The sequence below is a fragment of the Megalobrama amblycephala genome, linkage group LG22 (genome assembly GCF_018812025.1).
Source record: "Megalobrama amblycephala isolate DHTTF-2021 linkage group LG22, ASM1881202v1, whole genome shotgun sequence".
Lineage (NCBI taxonomy): Eukaryota > Metazoa > Chordata > Actinopteri > Cypriniformes > Xenocyprididae > Megalobrama > Megalobrama amblycephala.
The window spans coordinates 22,102,871-22,126,260 of record NC_063065.1 but is presented as its reverse complement, the minus strand read 5'-3'; the positions used below and the strand labels follow the sequence as shown (position 1 = coordinate 22,126,260).

Below are 23,390 nucleotides of genomic sequence, written 5' to 3'. Positions count from 1 at the left end.
TTGTTCTCATTCCCCTGTGTGTGCATGTGCATGTGTGTAAGAAGCGCATCATGACAGAGCAACTCCCCGTCTCTGCCATGTGGCCTTATGGTCTCTCCTCTTGCCCTGATGGAGCTCCGCTTGTCTGACCGAGGGCAGAGCTGCACGACACAAAGGAGATCAATAATGGAGCAGATGCATTTCTCCTGTTAAACTCCCTCAGCATCATGCACTTTATCCAGTTCATCCCTTGATGATTTGCAGTGTCTGACCTGAGAAGGACATGTGGATTGCAGGCATCTGAAAGACAGAGGAAGAGGATTAGCGAGAGAATATGCGGCAGCATCAAAGAAACAGGATGATGTATGTCCAGTTTTTTAATAAGCTGTCTGGTATAGCTCACTAAACTCCCCACTGGAAGGGTTTCAGGACAAGCACGGCGGATACAACTCGAGCCTTTATTGTGTACAAATGCACAATAATCATCCACAAGCTAGTTATGTGTGACGTTTAGCTTGTCTTAACTAATCAGTTAGTTCGACTGCTAGGTCGTAAACCTACAATGAAACACAAAAAACAAACATCAGAATTAACTAATGAAATTATACAATCATAAAATATTAATTCTTAATCTGAATTACTAGCAATGCCAGTTTACAGACACTCACCGGCAAGCGTACCAGTCCTGATCCAACAACAGAATGAAAATGAACATAGGCGGCGCCTGCGCACTGACTAACTACGCATATACATATACATAATCTGGTGACTAGGAAAGATAATAAAACATACCTGTAACCTAGTAAGATTAACATATACGAAATATAACATAAATGTCCTCAAATTTAGAATGAGATGGTAAATATACATACTTATTTCTTCAAATACCCCAAAACATAATAATAACATCTATCAATAATGATATGCATATGTAAAATAATAGCGACACCTGCTGGAAAGTTCTACACCTCCCACTTGGTCTACTGATTCTAGAATCCAAGTAGGCCACCACAACCAAACAATTCACTTCTAGATATGAAATTATCTCTATCCATGCAAATAACATTGCATACTTGAATATGAACGTATCATGTTACAACATGAATAACTATCTTCATGGTAGTTTTAATGTCCAAAACAACACACATTGTCCTTGATAATATTACGACCTCCTTTACCGAAACACACTACCAGCCTCGGGGAAGATGGTAGCGGGGAAAGTTTCGATCCTTCACCGAAACACACCATGGTGGGGATCCTTCACCGAAACACACCATGGTGGGGATCCTTTACTGCTCCTCCACTGGAAGCAGAACCACCAACCTCCTAACATCCCTGTGGAGGATGGTGGAGGGATAGTTCTCCTCACCTCGGTTTCTCTTGAACTGTCCGCCGGAAACTGGACAACTTCGACATGTTGCCACTCTCACATCTCGTACTACACCCCTCGCATCAGGACACACCTCCACAACTCGACCCAGCCTGAACTGACCCCTCAGTGCGTTCTGATCAGCTAACCATACCAGATCACCCACTGCAACATTTCTAGCAGGCGCGTGCCACTTCTGGCGGATATAGAGGTTTGGACCTGCCAGCTGGCTCCATCGCTTCCAGAATTTATCAACCTCAATCTGGATTGTTCTTAGACGCACGACAGGGTAAGTTGGATACTCAAAACCTCGGGAGTCCCCATTGGGTCCTGCGCGACCGAGCAGAAGCGAGTTGGGAGTGATTACTTCCACGGTCTCATCTTGTACCTGAGCTCTGGCACCGATAGGTCTCTCATTTGACAGATTAGCAGCCAGGTACAGAAGGGTCTGGAATTCCAGTGCTGTCAGATTACATTCCTTGCCAACACTACTTAAAGCTCTCTTAAGTACACCAACTGCTGCCTCGGCTGCTCCATTTCGATGAGGAGAGTCAGCCGGGTGAAACACCCACGTCCAGTCGGTTCCTCCAACTACTGCCTTCTTCTGGATCTGATCCTTGTCGATGTTACTTAGGAACTCATAAAGCTCCTGTAACACAGGTCTGGCACCCACAAAGTTGGTCCCTTGGTCCGACCAGAGCTTTCTTGGGTGACCCCTAAGAGCTGTGAAGCGCTGGTATGCTTTCAGGAATCCTTCCGTCGACAGATCTTCCACAATGTCAGCATGTACTGCTCTCGAAGCCATACAGCTGAATACCACGCCCCAGACTTTCATCTCCGCTCTTCGTCTTACAGTATCTTTAACAACATAAGGACCGAAAAGGTCTAACGTCGTAAACTCAAATGGTGCGGCTGGTTTAGTTCGTTCAAGGGGAAGTTCACTCATCACCTGTTTGCACATTCTTGCTTTGATCTTCCGACAATGCATACAAGAATCAACAACATTTCTGGCAATCCTTGAACCCATCACCACCCATGCTTTAGACCTCACACGGAGGAGTGTGCCAGCAACCCCTTCGTGATTAGTTTCATGGGCCTCTCTCACGAGAAGAGTGCTGATCCACGCCTTGTAGGGAACCAAGGGTACACCAATCTCTCCTTGGGTCAAAGCCTGGACTCTACCATGACATCTCAGTAGCCCTGAAGCCTCATCCCTACTGACAACGAGTCTGTCTAGCGTCGTCACAGGAAACGTAACTCCATTTTGGGCGGCTAAGCACAGGTCTTCGAATGCAGCTTTGCGTTCCTTTACTGTCAATACTGCCTCCCACTTTGCTGGCTTGGAGGCCCTGCCTACATGGGCCAACCACTTCTTTACAGCTCTGCGGACATAACCAACTACTCCACAAAGTCTAGTAAGAGAACTGCACCTTGTTGGATCCACTTGGTCTATGAGCGCGGCTCCCCACAGAGTCTCCTTCTCCTTAGTCTCAGTTAAGGTCAATTCCATCCCATTTTCGGAGGACACTGGAGCCCCGCTTACTCCATCTGTGACTATTGGATCTTCACCACCAGGACTGCCAGGATTTAACAATTTCTTTGCTTGAATTCTGGTAAGGACCACTGAGAAGGCCTTCTTCTGGAGCCCACTCACTACCTCTCTAGCATCAGCTGCCACTTCTGAGGCGGACTTTATGGGCCAATCTTCTACTGGACTAGACAGAAACTCGGGACCCTTCTGCCACACAGAATTCTCACCCAGCAGTTCAGGAGAGCACCCTCTCGTGACTAGATCAGCGATGTTGACCTCGCCTGGTATCCACCACCAGTCAGTTACAGCTCCAGCCTTCTGAATCTCCCCGATTCGGTTCGCAAAAAATGTCTGGAACCCGTAGCTCTCTCTCTGGATGGCCCCAAGCACCGTCTGACTGTCAATGAAATGATACCACTTCTCCACGTCCAATCGTCCATGCTTCAACACGTATCCTTTCAGACGTGTGGCAAAGACAGCTCCACACACCTCAGCCTTGACGGCATCACCTTTCTGGTTGAGAGGAGTTAACTTGGCCTTTGACTCTACCAGCCGAGTGACCACACCATCTGACGTCTCCCATCGCAAGTACAGTACTGCACCATAGGACTCACAGCTCCCGTCAGAAAACGTGATTCCCCAGGGTCTACCCTTCCAGCCAGAAGGTGTGAGGCTTCTGTAGAACTTGATGCTACTCAGACGAGCGTACTCCTTGAACAGCTCAATTGCCTTTCTTCTGAGGTCGTCAGAGAGAGGTTCATCCCAGGTATCTTTAGTAAGCTTGCCAGCTTCCTGGAAGGCTCTTCTCACAAGGATTACTCCTTTCTGTTTCACAGGAGTTACCAAACCGATCGGGTCATACAGACCAGCTATTTGGCTTAGTAAAACACGACGAGTAAGTGGGTTTGGTGTTTTTACTTCCACTTCTTCTTCAGTGAGGTCAATCTCAGTTCTCATCTTCTTCTTCCTACTGGAGAAGTTGATAGAGACCATCACAAAGAGTTTGTCCTCTTGCACGAGGTAACCAACCCCCAGGGCTTTGTTATCTTCCTCCCTTAACTGGTTGGGCAACGTCAGAGTCACTGGCATGGACTCTGTCCCGACTCTCCTCCCACTTTGACCAGACCGGATCCACGGCTTGAGGTAGAAGCCTCCTGCTATCAGTATCTTCTCCACTCCCTCTTGAATCTTGTCTAGACGGTTTGGGTCATTGTGGGACGTGAGGAGATCATCGACATAGGAGTCTTCCTCGATGACCCTTCTTTCCTCCTTCATATCAGAGAACTGGGGTAACTTCGCGGTCTCTCGCATGGCAACCTGCGCAATACACCCCGCAGGTTTATCCCCCATGTTCACCCGCACGACAGCATAATCCTCAATCTCATCCTTCCGGTGAGTCTCTCCATAGAAATCGATGCACATGGACTTCTTGTTCCTCCAGCCAGATCGAATTATACATCTTGGTGATGTCTCCGATGGCCGCATGTTCTCCTTCCCGGAATCTGAGGAGCACCGCTCTGATGGGATTTAAGACGTCTGGGCCTTTGAGCAGAATGCTGTTCATGCTAACCCCTCCGAACTCCTGGCTGCTGTTCCAGACGAGTCGTACTGGCGTAGTCACTGAATGGGGATTTGGGGCGGTTAGGTGACTCACCCACCACACAGCACCTTTCCAGCTGTCCATAACATCCTTTGTGAGCTTAACAGCAGCTCCCCTCTCTACCATCTCATGGACTTGCCTCATGTAAGCCTCTTTCCACAGAGGGTCTCTCGTGAGCCGCTTCTCAGTCCTCAGAAACGTTGCTTCCACAGCCTTTCGGTTGTTAGGAAGAGAGACTGGGTTTTCCTTCCAGGGGTACTTAGCATCCCAGTGGGGCTGGTCACTGTGAGTGTCTCTCTCTCTGAAGGTTAGACCTGCCTTTATTATCTCCAGCTCTTTTTCATCAGCCAGGGACATCTCCTTTCCTCCCGGCGAGCACTTTCCACAGCGACATCCTCCACAGATAGGGTCACAGGCAGCACCAATGCTATCCCACTTTAGCCACTCAAGAACCTCTTTATTGCATGCTGCTGTCGTTCGAACTTCTACTCTGTTTTCTTGCTCAAAATGGCCTCCTGGCCTTCCCACGAAGTGTTCTTCAACTTTGACAGCTAACATTCTCATTGAATGAGCAAAGTGCGTCTTCGACCGCCATGCAGCCACCTCCACTTCTTCGAAGAGGTCTGGATGCACACCACTCACGATCTTGCCCAGAGGACCATCCCACAACACCAGATCGCCGACTCTTTGCAGTCTTTGCGGAGCTAATCGGCCTTCACGAGTGCTGATTAATAGATCGATCTTCTTCGGGCGGGCCAGTTCTCCCGGCTCCACTTCAGGGAAAAACTGCTCTAGCCGCTCCGATTTCACCACTCGATCCACTTTGGCGATGTCTTCCATCCCATAGCAAATCATCTCGTGGAGTTTCAAGGTTCCTCGGGAGGTCCACACTTTTATTTTCACAAGATACCTTTTCGTATCAACTTTCACCTTCATCGTACCAACACCATACACGACAAGGGAGATCGGTTCACCAGTCAGTCCGAGCCTTTCCGCAGCTTGGTGTGTAATGTAATTTGTGTCAGATGCGAGATCAACCAAAGCTCCAAGGCTGTCTCCTCTCTTTGTCGTGACCGGTACCAGCATCATGAGGACTGGATGTTCTTTCAAGCCACTCTGTTCTATCAGACTCTTGCCAGAACACACTGTCGACGTTGCCTTGTTAGTGCAGGCTCTGCGGACAGCCTCCAACTGGTGGGGAGTCAGTCCTAACTTGGCGAACACAGCTTCTTGCTCCTCTGTCGGACCTCGAGTTCCCTGCTTTTCCTCTGCTTTATTTTCCCTCTTAGCAGCATCCTTCTTTGTTGAAGCTTTAGGGCAAAGGAAATAGTGGTGGTCCGCTGGAGTGTCGCCTTTCTTACACTCTTCTTTACGACAGAGAAACTTTGGAGTGCAGTCACTCTCGACTCCGTGAACATCCAAGCACTTTGTACATGCTTTCACCTTTTTCAGTTGAGCTTTCTTCTCTGACAGATTGGCTTTTCTGAAAGTTTTACAACGAAACAGTTTACCACCGTGATCTCCATCACCACACACGGCACATGGTAACTGCTTGGAGTCCCTTTTGACTTCACTTGCTGAAGTCTTAGTGAACGACTTCTTCTCTCTCCATCTTCCACCTGGTTTCTCCCAGTGGCTTGATCTCCCAGGAGCATTAGCAGGCCATGGTTTGCTGGGTAGCAACTGCTCCAACCTCACAAGCAACGACTTTTGGTCTTCCAGGAACGTCAAGAGCCTGTCGAAACGGTTTCCAGGATGGACGTCATTCACAGGGTTTCTCACACACATGAGCCATTCTCTCTTCATAACTTCAGGGAGTTTACTCTCCAAAGACCGAATCACCAGCTGATTCCGTACAGCGTCTTCACACCCCAGGTCTGTGAGGTCCAATACTGCCCTCTCCACTGCTAGAATCAACTCTAATGTCTCTCGTGGCTGATGGTTTTTTACAGCAGGTCGTGATTGAAGCTCCAACACGATCTCTTCGGCCGTTTGTGCTTTGTCACCATAACGGTTCTCCAATTCCCTGAAGATATCGTTTGCATCTTTGCAGCGCAACAGCCTAAGTTCACTTTTCACAGACTCACTTATACTGTCTAGTAAGTGAAGTTTCTTGCATTCCCTTGACCCCGTAGGCTCCGCTTGCGCCTGGATACTCTCCCATTCAGCCTTCCAATGCCAATAATCCCTCCTGTCCCCGGAGAATTTAGGTAAGCTTATGGGTGTGAGCCTTATTTTTGGTCGGGCCCACTGATAGCTGTTATCCCCACCGGCGTACGAACCAGGGCTACTATATGGCATGCTACTACTTTGTCCCATGCTGATATCGACAGGCGGAGCAGCACGATTGCTTAATAGTTGTGGCGTGCTGGCAAGAGTTGGAGGTAAGGCAAAACTGACACCAAGTCCACTATCAGACCTTCTTGACTGTAGAATGGGCTGTAATGTTTGTTGGGGGGTATTGTGTGTGGTAGCTGCAACATACCTGCTCTGAGGTTGACTAGTGACTGAAGAACCTTGAGCAGCAGAGGTAGAGATGCTTGCTCTGTCTGTGTACTTGAATGAAGGACAGCTTGTAACATATACAGTTCCCTGCCCCTCAAAGGGCGGATTGACAACAGCAGGCTGACTGTTAACAGGTGGAGTAGTAATAGCAAGGGTTACTGGTTGGGTAAAGGTGATGCTATTTGCAGCTGTAAGGCTGTCGGTATCTGTTATGACATGCCCCCCGACCGCGTCATCGCCTCTCTCATCTTCATCCTCTGCCTCCTCATCGCCTTTTAGTTCTGTACTGTTCCTATTCATAACCTCATTCTCTTGTCTGTATGTCCACTCATCCATCAGTTGCTCTTTATCCTCTCTCAATGATAAAAAGAGCATCCATTTGTCTCTTCCATATGGCCGATAATCTCTCCAATTGTAAACAGCCTCCTTGAGTTCATGGAGTTTCCTATCCAATTTACCACTTTCGACCCTTTGCTGCGTCCATGGCACTTTACTTGTGCCGAGTGCCTCAGCTCGATCAAAAGCAGACTTGAACTGTGTTACAAGAGTGTCTATGTCTGGCTCTGCATACTTAGACCACAGCATTTCCATGATCTTGCTCTCAGTTTCAAGGAATTTTTGCTCACTGGCATCCCTCCTCGTCAGAGCGTCCCGTGACTCACTGTCATCATCCTGTAGGGTCTAACTGGCTCAAAGCGTCAACATACTCATTACTGACATCAAGGAGTTTGTCATAATCATCCTTTAATCTCGCTAACTCTTCTGACAACTCAACTTCACGTAAACGGCCAGCACTAACTTCAAGGCGGTTTATTCTTGTTGTAAAGACTCGTTGAACATTTGAGCATTTCCGCTTTAAACTCTCTAAATCTGGTTTTTCATCTGCCATTTCTGTCTCTTTTTCCTCTTTTCAGTGATCAGAATCACTAAAATCACTTTTTTGGCAAAAAGAATCGTTCAGAAGAATCGACTCAAAAGACTCGTTCAGAAAGATTCTGGTTCAAAGGATTCGATTCAGCCGTTACGTCCGGTAGCTGCGTTATTAGCCCCGCAGCTATTAACATTCACACAGTCTTACTCACGGTTGTAGAAGTTATTCAGCACTTTAATGGCCCCGTTAGCTATTAGCTTTGGCTTCTCCGTTGAAGTGGTGTTGTTAACGGCCGCTTCTTTCTCAGAATACGGGTCTCCAATCCCGACGTCGGTCATCAACGATGGCTTCTCCTCCGCTCAGTGTCCGTGAATTCTCTAGCACGGCTCTGACGGCGGTTTACGACTGTCCAGTTTTTTAATAAGCTGTCTGGTATAGCTCACTAAACTCCCCACTGGAAGGGTTTCAGGACAAGCACGGCGGATACAACTCGAGCCTTTATTGTGTACAAATGCACAATAATCATCCACAAGCTAGTTATGTGTGACGTTTAGCTTGTCTTAACTAATCAGTTAGTTCGACTGCTAGGTCGTAAACCTACAATGGAATTAACAAGAAATTATACAATCATAAAATATTAATTCTTAATCTGAATACTAGCAATGCCAGTTTACAGACACTCACCGGCAAGCGTACCAGTCCTGATCAACAACAGAATGAAAATGAACATAGGCGGCGCCTGCGCACTGACTAACTACGCATATACATATACATAATCTGGTGACTAGGAAAGATAATAAAACATACCTGTAACCTAGTAAGATTAACATATACGAAATATAACATAAATGTCCTCAAATTTAGAATGAGATGGTAAATATACATACTTATTTCTTCAAATACCCCAAAACATAATAATAACATCTATCAATAATGATATGCATATGTAAAATAATAGCGACACCTGCTGGAAAGTTCTACAATGTAAATTATGTCAATAAATATGATTTGAGATCTACAAGGTGAGAGTGAGTAAAATTTTTGCTAGAACTATTCCTTTAAATTTAATTTAAAGAGAGCTTTTGCTATTTAAAAAACATCACAGATTTTCTAAGTGCTATGTTCAGTTAAGGTGCAGTAACTGTTTTCCACAGATGTTGTGGTGCTAAGGAACTGTCTTCCATCATGTAGATAAATGGACAGAATGAAGGATTCAGTCAGTATGACAGTACATCACAAAGGAGGGGCCAGTATGCTATAAAGTTGGGCCACTAACATGGGAGTAATAAAGGAAACCATTGCTTCTTATTAGGGCCTCTGCCAGATGACTGTGGTTCCTCTTTCCTTCTTGAAAATGAGAAAAACTAGTGATGAATGGACCTATATTGTAAACTCAGAGAGAGAAAGAGAAATATAGGCTGTGTTTGAAACTGAAAGCAGCTAAGTTACTGCCTTGCTGCCCAGTCAGGAAGCATTTTTGTTAGAAGGTTCCTCCTAGGAAACTGGATTTCAAACACCATAATGTTCATCCAGTGATCTAAAACAAATTCATTTAAGTTTTACAAGAATATTCCAGGTTCAGTAAAAGTTAAGCTCAATGTACAGTATTTGTGGCATATTGTTGATTACAACAAAATAAATAAATAAATAAATAAAAATGTCCCCCCAAAGTCTGGGTTACAGACACTTACAGTAGAGGAGAATGAGGCCAATGTGTAAATGTTAAAATGCTCACTGTTTTAATACTATTGCCACAATACATGAACAATATGTTTTAACATGAGTTAAGCTTTTGAAAAAAAAAAAGAAAAAAAAACTTACTAACCTTTTGTGTGTAAAGTTAAGTCCAGTTTTACAGCTTTGTTGCATGACAATGCCTAAGAACCTAAAACTGTAAAAATTATTTAAACAGCTTTACAGTCCATATACGCCAGTTTTAAAGTCCCCCTGTGGCGAAAATCAAGCTTTTAATGTTGTTTATATGTCTATGTGGTGTTTTTAATATGTTTTAAGACTAACCATGTGCAAATTCATGAGTCAACACCATTGCTGAGTATTTTTCTCTTTGAAAATGCAGTGATCTAAAGCAAAATCCCTTTCAAGGAAAGTCTGCTCACTTGGCGACCATATTTGCAACGCCTCTGGGCAGCTATTTCTGGGATCCAAGACCAAGTCCTGTCTATTTGAATGGGGGAATCCTGAAATCTCAAAAACTGCTTGGCAAACTCACAATTAACATATTTCAATGAACTTTCCCATAAATGTTGTTTTTTATGCTCAAATAGTGTTAAAGAAGCTTTTTTTTTTAGACTAGATAAGCCAATGCGCATGTGCAGTCCTAAGCGCGAGTCTCAGGTTTCTATGGGAACGGCAGCTGCAGTGACACATTGACTTTATCAATCTGCGATTGGCTCTTTTACTTAGAAGGTGGGACGTATTCTGTCATATTGTGTATTGCTGTTTCTCCCATTCATAACTAATAGGAGTGAACCATCTTTCTATATCTATGGTTTTTGGTTGCATCCAAAAACTTAGGCAGCTGACTTGTGGCCTCGCTGCCCTGCAGGCAATGACTCTGCAGGCAGCATTTGCGCACAAAGGCACCTCACGAAACTGATTTCAGATAGATTTCTGAGGCAACATAACAGTTTAATGATCTACAACAAAATAGAGTGAGCTTTGGTGATAACTAAGCATTTAAGTACTACAATAGCAATTTCTTGCTAGAAATGACATCAAAAGTGGAAAACAATGGTCAAAAATGTACATTTACCCACAAACTGACCACCAACCGCAACTTTCAGACGCCATCATTACTTTTTAGCTCAACTATCACAGAATGGAAAGCACAAGATTGTGGAATATCAAAGGCAGCGATACATCAATGCTGCCTTCAAAAATTGATCAGATGAAGGCATCTCATAAGACAGGAAAAGAAACTAACACGAGTTTTGGATGTACCTTTATTGCCTTTCTACCTTGGAATGTGTCCTCCAAAGGCAGCATTTATCAGTTTTTGGATGTAGCCTTTGTCTTAAGACAGTCTCAAAAACATGGTTTGAAATCGCTGGTGTTTCTTACATCACAAACTACCTTGTAACCAATCATGTCAACATGCCGGTGGGCTTTAGCATATCATTAACTTATAAGCACTCTGAAGCAAGGGAATCTCAAGAGAAACCAGATTATCCCGGTATATTTTTCTGTTGATATAAAAAATTGGGTAGATTTAGCACTATAGCAGGTGTATGATGTATATAACAATGTTATGATGAACTACATGTCTTTCTCCACTGACATTCTGAGTTGTTCAAAGCATTTCTAAGGATACTGATTTTTAGAAAACAGCCGTCTGACTCTGAGATGAAGAACAGGAACATGGTTTGTGTTACATTAGCAACACATTATTAGCTGTTTGATAACGTAGTCAAGCAAAAGGCTAATCATATTACTTACCATTATGTGTCAGACATTGTAAAGAGTGATACCTTTGTGCAGAGTTTACCTCAGTAAGTTGACCGAGTGGATCTCTGAGCTGGTGTGAGTGAGTGGAGGAGGGGCTTATTAGCATATTCATTGTTCCGCGTATACTAAATGAAGCAAGGGTGTAGAGTTACATTCAATCTATTTTAAAGGGATAGTTCACCAAAAAATGAAAATTTGATGTTTATCTGCTTATCCCCAGGGCATCCAAGATGTAGGTGACTTTAACTTTTACTCCAATCGTTGTGGTCTGTCAGTCGTATAATGCATGTCAATGGGAATTCCATCTATAAGAGTCAAAAAAACATGCACAGACAAATCCAAATTAAACCCTGCTGCTCGTGACGACACATTGACGTCCTAAGACACGAAACGATCGGTTTGTGTGAGAAACCAAATAGTATTTATATAATTTTTTACCTCCAATACAACACTATGTCCAACTGCCTTGAACATAGTTTGTGTGAGGTCTGAATGCACTCTGATGCCAGAAGTGATCTCTTGCATTCATTGACGGATACACGCGAGTGATCACTTCCGACATCAGAGTGCATTCAGACCTCACCAACCGGATGTTCAAGGCAGCTGGACATAGTGGTGTATTAGAGTTTAAAAATTATATAAATACTGTTCAGTTTCTCGCACAAACCGATCGTTTCCTGTCTTAGGACATCAATGTGTCGTCACGAGCCGCAGGGTTTAATTTGGATTTGTCTGTGCATGTTTTTTTTAATCTTATAGATGGAATTCCCATTGACATGCATTATACGACTGACAGACCACAATGGTTGGAGTTAAAAATCATCATTTGTGTTCTACTGAAGAAACAAAGTCATGGTCATCTTGGATGCCCTGGGGGTAAGCAGATAAACATCAAATTTTCATTTTAAGGGACGATTTTTTTTTTTTTTTTTTTTTTGGGCAATCAACATTATTTCACAAATGCTGTTGATTGAGCTTAACTTATGTAGAACCTGAAATATTCTTTTAACCAAGCAAATATTTAATGATGTACAATGCTTATTTCTAGGGAAAAAAAATATTCATAATATTAAAAAATGACCTTTATTATTACATTTTTGATTAAATAAATCGTTCCATCAGAAACCACTCTCACAGGAATTCCAAGAGAGAACCGTACTTCAGAGAATTGGAAATTTGCTGTCCATTTTTGTTGTTGGTCCTGCTTAAATAAACGTCCCTGAAATGATCTGTGTGAAATTAACCCTCCACCCTACAGTTTCTGACAATTTTTAGCAATGCATTTGAACTCCTCTGCTTTCATTCCATGAAAGATGATGACAGGCGTATTGAATCTTTTATCATAAATGTGAGCATGTTTGCAATGATATGGGGTTTTATTGTATTCTAGAATGCATTTCAGGTCTGTGAATTCATGGCACATATGAAAGAGTACGCAAAAGAAAAAGCCTGCGATAGACTGTTGGTTGCATCATTTGACTGACAGACATAACAATCTTACTTTGCAATGGCTGAGTAGCCCATAAATAACTTATTTACAGATGAAGGATACAGAATGTAGAAGAGCATGAGGCTGAGGTTGAACTTCAGACGTTTCGCTTTGGCGCATTTGATTAAAGGTAACCTCGAGGAGCTCTATTGCATCTTAAAGGTCCTCCAGAGGTCTTTCCTTTCATCTGCATACAGATAAACAAAAGACGGCAGCGCATCTACATTCCGAGGTTAAGTGTGTGCTTCCCTGCCCTTGATCTGAAACAGACGTGTGCAAGCATCTACATTTAACAATGTGTTTATATGTTGTTGCGGGTTCATGATTCAGGGGAGAATTCTGAAACATGTTGAATCCGTTACAAAAGGCTTCAGGGAGCTACTTGAGGATTTTATGGCAGATATTGAATGCACTGTTGGCAATATTTCAATGTTTTAACCTTCGAGCACCATGTGTTTGTCTACATGCTGTCTACACGTTATTTAGTTTCTGGTAAAAACAACTATATGATTGTCAGGATGACTGAATTTATCACCAGTTGAAATCAAAATGCAGATCTGATTGACTGTCTCTTAGATTAAAGGATTAGTTCACTTTCAAATTAAAATTTCCTGATGATTTACTCACCCATATGTCATCCAAGATGTTTATGTCTTTCTTTCTTCATTCAAAAAGAAGTTAAGGTTTTTGAGGAAGGATTTCATATAGTGGACTTCACCAGAGTACAACGGGTTGAAGGTCCAAATTGCAGTTTTAATACAGCTTCAAAGGGCTCTACACGACCGAGGAATAAGGGTCTTGTTTAGAGAAATGATTGGTCTTTTCTAAAAAAAAAAAAAAAAAAAAAAAATTATACAGTTTTTATCCACAAATGCTCTAGCTCTGCGATGCGCCACACATCAAGTAATCACATTGGAAAGGTCACGCGTGACGTAGGCGGAAGTACCACGGTAGGGCTAAAACCTCTCATTTTCTCCTCCAACTTCAATATCTTTGCACGTTTGCTTTGTAGACACTGGATCGGTACTTCTGCCTACGTCACACATGACCTTTCCAACATGATTACGTAATGAGTGGCACATCGCAGAGCAGTGCAAGATGAGCATTTGTGGGTAAAAAGAATATGCATTTTTATTTTTTCCAGAAAATGACCGATTGTTTCACTAGATAAGACCCTTATTACTCTTCTGGGATTGTGTAGAGTCCTTTGAAGCTGCACTGAAACTGCAATTTGGACCTTCAACCCGTTGAACCTCAATGAAGTCCACTATATGGAGAAAAATCCTGAATGTTTTCCTCAAAAACCTTAATTTCTTTTCGACTGAAGAAAGAAAGTTATAAACATCTTGAATGACATGGGGGTGAGTAAATTATCAGGAAATGTTAATTCTTTAGTCAACTAATCCTTTAAACAGTAAAACTAGATGTTTTCTTCTAATGACAATTTGTTCTAAATGTTTTTTAGAGCATTTCTTTATGGTTGCTGTCTATGTGGACCATGTCAAAAGAGTCATTCATGTCAGTATCCAAAAATGTGAGAAACAAATTTATAAATGCAAATGCTAAAACGGAATAATTTGCATTTTTGCATTTGCATTACATTTTTCTTTTTAGACTAGAATATTCACAATTTTTCCCCCCGTTTTTTAAATTCCTTTGAAGGCACCATCACACTGAGTTGTGCTCATTTACTTATTAATCTTGTTATACATTTATTTATTGTGTGGAAATAAATTATACAGCAGAGTTGCTTTTTTCCCTGCCAGATCTGATTCTGTCAAATCAAGCAATACTTTGATCAGTTCTTAATTGGTGAAAAGAGCAAAAACAAGAACTGTATTTGGGCTTTGTGAATACAGCAGACATATGGGGCCCAAACTGGATGATTTATTTGAATTCTTTCCTTTTGTGCATGCTTAATTGGCAGAGAGGAGAAATGGCTAATTAATGCGGTGGAGTGATTAAGGACACAAGGGCCACAGATTTCAACCTGTCAATTAAAAAAGCCCAGCCATCAGCCGTCTCCTGACACAATAGCAGTGGCTGACAGGAATATTCCTCCACTGTCAATATAATCATAGTTTATGAGAAATTACATATTTGCTGAGTTTGCTCAGACTTATGTTCAGAAATATTATTTCAAACTAACTGAGAATAGCACTTAATTCACATCTGTTTGTGGAGTTTGTACTCTTGAAGATATGGCAGTAGACTCAAGTTGGGTAGCCCGTTCGCTTTTGTCAAATGAAATTGTGAAAATTGAAACAGATGATGCCCATGAAGATGTGCTTTCACAAAACTGTGATTGCACCTGAGACCAGAAGACAAGACAAGCCAGTTTATACATACGTGATATATGCAAGATTGTGTCTGACAGGCTGGCCCTGTTCCAAATGGCACCTTTCGGCTCCTTCCCTGACTACACACTTTGGTGTTGTAATGCCGCACTGAATGTTGGGTAAAAATGTTCTTACATTCTTACATTAATCGTCAAATCCTCAGGTCAATGTGTTGTGAAAATTTGTTAAATGTTGTTAATAATAATATGGGTATACTCCTACTGCAATTTGTAATTTGTTTACATTTTGCAATTCTTATTATTTTGTACAATGTTATTCAAATGTTTTCATACAATTATTCTTTTCTTTGTTTCCCTAAAAATTCTATGCGTACAAATTCACCACCAATTCAACAAAATGTAAAATAATACGTTTTCTCATGAGATTGGGTTGTTTTTCACACTGTATTTTACTAAATGAAGAAAATGAAGACTAATCATTTTTATTTATAGGCCCTTGCATTTTTTAGTTGATTATGCAAATGAATCACTGACCTGATTCATTGGAATGGACAGTCTGAAAATGAATCAAACTTCTCATTTCACCAAATTAATGTTTAAATCTATGGAAGAGGATTAGGGCCAAGCAATAATAATAATAAAAAAATAAAAAAAACATCTCGAGATTAAAGTTGTTAAATTTCGAGAAAAAACTCGTTAAATTTCAAGAAAAAAGTCAAAATAAAATGTTGAGAATAAACTTGTTAAATTTCGAGAAAAAGGTCGATATAAAATGTTGAGAATAAAGTCATTAAATTAACAAATTTATTCTCGTAATTTAACGAATTTGTTCTCGTAATTCGACGACTTTTTTCTTGTAATTTAGCAAGTTTGTTCTTGTAATTTAATGACTTTTTTCTCGAAATTTAATGACTATTCTCAACATTTTATCTCGACTTTTTTCTCGAAATTTAACAAGTTTTTTTCTCGTAATTTAAAGAGTTTGTTCTCAACATTTTATCTCGACTTTTTTCTCGTAATTTAAAAAGTTTATTCTCAACATTTTATCTTGACTTTTTTCTTAAAATGTAACAAGTTTTTTCTTGTAATTTAATGAGTTTATTCTCAACATTTTATCTTGACTTTTTTCTTAAAATGTAACGAGTTTTTTCTTGTAATTTAATGAGTTTATTCTCAACATTTTATCTCGTCCTTTTTCTCGAAATTTAACGAGTTTTTTCTCGTAATTTAATGAGTTTATTCTCAACATTTTATCTTGACTTTTTTCTCGAAATTTAACAAGTTTTTTTCTCGTAATTTAAAGAGTTTATTCTCAACATTTTATCTCGACTTTTTTCTCGAAATTTAACAAGTTTTTTTCTCGTAATTTAAAGAGTTTATTCTCAACATTTTATCTTGACTTTTTTCTTAAAATGTAACGAGTTTTTTCTTGTAATTTAATGAGTTTATTCTCAACATTTTATCTCGTCCTTTTTCTCGAAATTTAAAGAGTTTTTTCTCGTAATTTGATGAGTTTATTCTCAACATTTTATCTTAACTTTTTCTCGAAATTTAACAAGTTTTTTTCTCGTAATTTAAAGAGTTTATTCTCAACATTTTATCTTGACTTTTTTCTTGAAATTTAACGAGTTTTTTCTCGTAATTTAAAGAGTTTATTCTCAACATTTTATCTTGACTTTTTTCTTGAAATTTAACAAGTTTTTTCTTGTAATTTAATGAGTTTATTCTCAACATTTTATCTTGACTTTTTTCTCGAAATTTAACGAGTTTTTTCTCGTAATTTAATGAGTTTATTCTCAACATTTTATCTTGACTTTTTTCTCGAAATTTAACGATTTTTTTCTCGTAATTTAATGAGTTTATTCTCAACATTTTATCTTGACTTTTTTCTTGAAATTTAACGAGTTTTTTCTCGTAATTTAAAGAGTTTATTCTCAACATTTTATCTCGACCTTTTTCTCAAAATTTAACAAGTTTTTTCTTGTAATTTATTGAGTTTATTCTCAACATTTTATCTCAACTTTTTCCTCGAAATTTAACAACTTTAATCTTGAGATGGTTTTATTTTTTTATTATTGCTTGGCCCTAATCCTCTTCCGTATAAATCAGAGTTGTTATCAAAAAAAAAAAAAAAAAAAAAGAAAAAAAGAAAAAAAGAACATTAACTCAACTTGAAATTTGGAACAGTCAATAATTCTGCAGAAGATGATCTCAATGAACGTGAAGGAGTATACAAATGAAGAAGATCTGAGAGATAAAAAGGAGTCAAATTATGAAGAGCTTTATAGGTAAGTAGTAAAATTTTGTAATGGATACAATAATAAAGTGGAAGCCAATGGACAGGTAGCTGGAAAAGAATTGGACTTATACAATTAGAGGTACTTGAATGGGTAATAATCCTAGCAGCTGAGTTCTGAATTAACTGTAATCGATTTGTTTTTCAGGAAGGCCAAATAAAAGAGAATTACAAATCAGTCTGTGATGTAACCGAAGTATGAATAAGGACTTCAGTGCTATGCTGAAAAAGTGATGGACAGAGTCTAGCAATATTGCGTAAATGAAAAAAATGCAGTACTTGAAATAGTATTAATATGGGAACCAAAAGAAAGCAAACCATCAAATCTCTAAAACACCAAGACTTTTCACCTGAGTGGAAATAATAACTGGACTGTTGTCAATAAGCAGTGAGAAGGGTTGAGTTTTAAATAAAACAGACCTAGTCCAAAACAAGAAGGGCTTCAGTTTTTCTGGTATTTAGCTTTAAAAAATTGTTGGTCATTCATATGTTATCATCCTGCAAACATTTAGTGTGTACTGAAGAGGATGGGAAACATTAGGTTTTGTAGATATGTACAATTGTGTGCCATCATTGTGTGTAAAAATGGAAATTGATGTAAAAAGTATGAAAAAATGTGAGCAAGGAGTAGAATATAAATAATAAATAAAAGAGGACTGTGATCGAACATTCTTAATCTAGACAAACTTCGTTTTCTTGATTTACCGCATGTACCATGTTTTAACATGCCTAATATCAATCTAGCTTACTTCAGTGTGCAACAAGTGTCTCATAGCAGCTGCCGAATGAACGCACAGAGTAGCATTATAACAGCTTTCAACACACAAAAGTATTTAATATGATAAACAGTGCTGCGTTACCCCACATAAGCTTGACCGGAAGAAGCGGAAGCAGCGACAGAGGCATAATAAAAGCTCCACTGCTCTCGAGCCGTGTGTCGCACTTGTCTCGCATTAGAAATCACTCCAGCGGCCTCATTCAGCTCCAACGGCTTTTAGCCACACCCTGCTTCATACTACAGTAATGTTAATAAATCTTTAATACATTAGCTCATCCATGAATATGATTTCTGCCCGAGTCTAGTCAGATTCTTTTCACCCTGCTGTAGATGTGCAGACAACACGTCCCATTATTCCATGAAAAAATACGTTTTGTTTTGAATAAGCGACCTCTAGCGGCGACAAATTACATATTGTGCCTTTAACCTTAGCATCATTACTCCAGTCTTCAGTGTCACATGATCATTTAGAAATATGCTGATTTGCTGCTTAAGAATGGACTTCTTGAAAGCCACTTCTTGGTTGTTTTTGCAATTTGGCAAGAACATTGTATCATTCCTCTTTAGATAACAACTTTTCATTTGTGGAAAGCAAGCCATCCTGCAATGTTTCCCTGTACTCCAAAGCATTAAACGAACTTTTCACAGTGAAGTTAGCTCACCGATACCAGCAGCTAAAAAGACTCTTCCTCCATGCTTCACTGTGGTAGAGACATATTTATTATATTATTTCACAGCAAATTTTCAAAGACACCACTCTGGAGCACCATGCAACTTATGTTTGTCTGTCTTTGATGTTTTTCTGAGACAGCAATAGATTTTTAAGCAGTGCATTTGCTAATTTCCTGATGAATAATTTGTGATTAAGACAATTAAAAGCTTTAGTGTTTATATACATATATCCTTAAACTTAAACAGCCCATATCTTTGTACTAACACTCCAGCGTACAAGGTCACATAACTTCGCACTTTCCACCATGACCTGCCTGTCTAGCAGCAGTTCCGTCACACTTTCAACAGCATTCTGTTCCTTCCTGGTTTCCATGACAACCCAGCGAGAAAGATAGTGTACTTTGCAGCGGGATGCTGGCTGCATGGAAATACTTGTTTACTGGCAGCGAGGGCTACTATATTCACCGCCGTTACGCCAGCGTGTGTGTTAACGCCCTCACTCATTCGCTCTCCTCACATCTGTGGAGACAGACCACGATAATTACAGTCTCCATGGCAATGCCATTATGAATTTTTTTTCCTCTCTGTTTTTTGGAATTGAACATTTGTAGTTATGACTATTATCTTCAACAGGGCATCTGCCTTCATGTGCCCTCAGATGTAATTTTCACATAGGCAAGGACATCAGAAAATAGCATCTGTGTCGAGCAATTTGCAGTCTGTTTGTATTTTTCTCGTTTGTTATTTATTTTCCTATGAATTGTGTTTAATGGATTGCTGGCTGCATTCATAATGGATATGGTTCTCAGAAAACATCCGTTCAGATGTTTATATCATGGTTACGTACACCTTTACGGTTCAGACACTGGCTTCAAATCCACAAACCAAGAACTGTTTTCTTTTTCTGCAATAGCCATTACATTTTAAATCACTAGTTTTCACCACACCATCCTTCAGTCAAAATCCCAAATGAGATATCTTTAATATTTCAGTATCTCAAACTGTTATCAGATTTTCCAAGTCTGCAATCAAAACTCAGAGATAACAGTATGAACTCAAATATTTTTTTATCAAATGCAACCATGACTGAATAATCTGCACTGTTTATATTCACATTATCATTTTTGCAGCTGTATAATCTTACCTGCATAACACTTGGGCGGATTTTGTTTTCCCTGAGGAGGTTTGACAGGTGTGCTTTATGATTTCAGTCCCGTTCAAATGTATTTATTTATTCATTTATATGCTCATTTATATTGGTCAACCTTAATTATGGATTAAGACTTTTATTTCTGGGTAATATAATCCATTTGATGTTCAAGTACTGCTGATGTTAAAAGAAAACCAAATCAATATGAAGATATCGTAATCTGCTCAAAATGAACATTGCAGTAACACTAGTAATAGTTATGTCTCACAAATATTATATCACAATATTATATCGCAAATATTATCTACATGAAATGTCAGACATCTGTACCACTCCAAATTGGACTTTTGTCAACAATAATCTCATTTGTGTCTATTTTTATAGTTCAGTTAAATATTGAGAATAATGAGAACTCAATTAAAGGAATAGTTAACCCAAAAATAGAAATTTTGTCGTCATTTACTCAATTACAGACCTGTTTGACTTTATTCTGCTGAATATAAAATAACATATTTTGAAGAATGTTGGTGATCATTGACTTCAATTGTATTGATTTATGCATATTTTGGGATATCACTTAAAAAAAATGCTGGATGAAATACTGGTGGCAACGACTCACAAGGTAGACGAAGAAAACCTGCATAAACAGAACAGACCGAAACACATGCAAGCTACAGTGACGATGGAGGCCTACATATACAAAAGATTGTGCAAAGAGGTTAGAAAGTGCACCTCATTTGTACAACTCTAGCATGAAAGAATACAAAGATGTTGTAACTTGTGGTGAGAGATTCCATAAAACGTCTCGGGTTACTTGTGTAACCCTGGTTCCCTGAATAAGGGAACAAGACACTACGTCATGAAAGGGAACTGTACGTGTCAAATGTCTGTGTACGCGTATGAGTCAAATGAAGTATACTTTGCAGGGCTGTGCATTCGACTGTGTGTGTATGCTAACGCGTAAAAAGACATGAAAACCAAATCAACATGAAGATATCGTAATCTGCTCAAAATGAACATTGCAGTAACACTAGTAATAGTTATGTCTCACTAATATTATATCACAATATTATATCACAAATATTATCTACATGAAATGTCAGACATCTGTACCACTCCAAATTGGACCTGAGAAAGAAAATAATTTCTTTACACCAGAAAGGTGAAGGCTACAAGAAGATCAGGGCCTTCGCCTCAGCGGAGGCTGTGATTGGATAACTGGACTTATCAGCGGACCAATCGCATCACAGCATCTCAAATGTTGGTTTGGTGGTTCTGAAATGCCTCAGCCAAAGTCTGTCATCAGAATGATTTTGATTAATTCCCTCCCTTCCCTCTCACACGACTGCATTCCCAAACATCAGCATCTGAATGTAAGAGAACATAACAGGGTTTAATGCTTTTCGAATGCCGCTCTGAGACTTATTATCATCATTTATTATGGAGGAAAAAAGAGCCACCGTTTCTTCCACGAATTGCGGCAACTTCCATTTTTATTATAGATATTTTGCGCCAGTTTCACAGGAATTGACAATTTTGTTTTCTTGAACACTTGGGATTGGAAACACTTTTTTTTTTTTAATGCAAAAGTTTTATGCGACATTCCAATTTTGCGCATAAGTTAATTTCACAACCTTGGATGGAAACATACAGTGCTCAACGTAAATGACTACACTCCCTTTGAAAAGTAACATTTTAAACAATATCTCAATGAACACAAACAATTTCCAAAATGTTGACAAGACTAAGTTTTATATAACATCTGTTTAACTTATAACATGAAAGTTAAGGTTTAATAATATAACTTAGAGAGCAAAATTTTCAGTTTTACTTCAAATTAGGGTGATGCAAAAATGAGTTCACCCCACTGAAAGTCTCTGGAGCAAAGCTAAATTTTAGACTACAAATGTCTAATTTAACAAGAATCCAACCAGGTGAGTCTAATTATTCATTACACAGGTGTCCAGCAGACAGTTGACTATAAAAGGGTGTTAAAACCCCTTCCCATTTCATGCTGTCAGCAATGGCACCACATGGAAGAGAAATGTCACAAGACCTGAGAAAGAAAATAATTTCTTTACACCAGAAAGGTGAAGGCTACAAGAAGATCAGCAAAGCTTTACTTGTCAGTCAGAATGCTGTAGCAAAAGTGGCACAAAAATTTTAAAAAGATGGAACTGCAACCATTTCGCAGAGATGTCCAGGTCATCCACGGAGGTTAACACCTCGACAGGAGCGTCTTCTGATGAGAAGGGTTGAAGAAAATCGGCATGCAAGTTCACTGCAGTTATCTAAAGAAGTAGAAAGCCAAACTGGGGTAACTATTTCTCGTGACACAATATGGCGTACACTGCAGAGGAATGGCATGCAGGGGTGTCGTCCACGAAATAAGCCTCTCCTAAAGCCCAGGCACAAAAAAGCCCGCCTAGAGTTTGCCAGGGCCCATGCTGACAAAGATGAAGACTACTGGGACGCTATACTCTGGAGTGATGAGACCAAGAGAAATATTTTTGGAACTGATGGCTTCAAAACTGTATGGCATCGCAAAGGTGAGGAATACAAAGAAAAATGCATGGTGCCTACAGTGAAACATGGTGGTGGCAGTGTCCTTATGTGGGGCTGCATGAGTGCTGCTGGTGTCGGGGAGCTGAATTCATTGATGGCATCATGAATTCACAGATGTACTGCTCTATTCTGAAAGAGAAGATGCTACCATCACTCTGTGCCCTTGGTCGTCCTGCACTTTTCCAACATGACAATGATCCTAAACACACATCTAAGGCCACTGTTGGATTTCTGAAGAAGAACAGGGTGAAAGTGATTCAGTGGCTCCTGATCTGAACCCAATCGAACACCTATGGGGAATTCTGAAGAGACAAGTTGAGCATCACTCTCCATCCAGCATCCAGTCTTAAAAGAGCTCATTCTTGAAGAATGGAAAAAGATCGCCAACTTGTTCATTCCATGCCTAGAAGACTTGGTGCTGTCATTAAAAATCATGGAGGCCATACAAAGTACTGGATGTAGTACTTTTGTTGTGGGGTGTACTCATTTTTGCATCACCCTAATTTGAGTAAAACTTAAAAATGTGTAATCTAAGTTATATTATTAATCTTACTTTCATGTTATAAGTTAAACAGATGTTATATTAAACTTAGTCTTTTCAGGGGGTGTACTTATTTACGCTGAGCACTGTAGCTTGTGTTGATTACAACTAATTTTCAATGTTTTCAGATTTATTTAACCGCAGCAGAAACAAAAAGTAAACTTTAAAAATGGCAAAAACACAAAACATCCAGAATTTTACATAAATATACATGCCCTTTTGCTTTGAATTCATCAAATTGCGCACAATCCCAACAAGAACCTTTTGCTATGAAAAGGTT

General features: G+C 39.9%; 1 protein-coding gene across 1 annotated transcript; it reads right to left on the bottom strand.

The window, feature by feature from the left end:
* Positions 1 to 356: 356 nt before the first annotated feature.
* On the bottom strand, positions 357 to 4,248 carry LOC125257511. Its single transcript, XM_048173883.1, has 2 exons — positions 648 to 4,248; positions 357 to 536 (listed from the first exon to the last, which is right to left on the bottom strand). Exon 1 carries the CDS (start codon positions 4,227 to 4,229, stop codon positions 1,269 to 1,271), a length of 2,961 nt encoding a protein of 986 aa, XP_048029840.1. The 5' UTR covers positions 4,230 to 4,248; the 3' UTR covers positions 357 to 536; positions 648 to 1,268.
* Between the last annotated feature and the right edge of the window lie 19,142 nt (positions 4,249 to 23,390).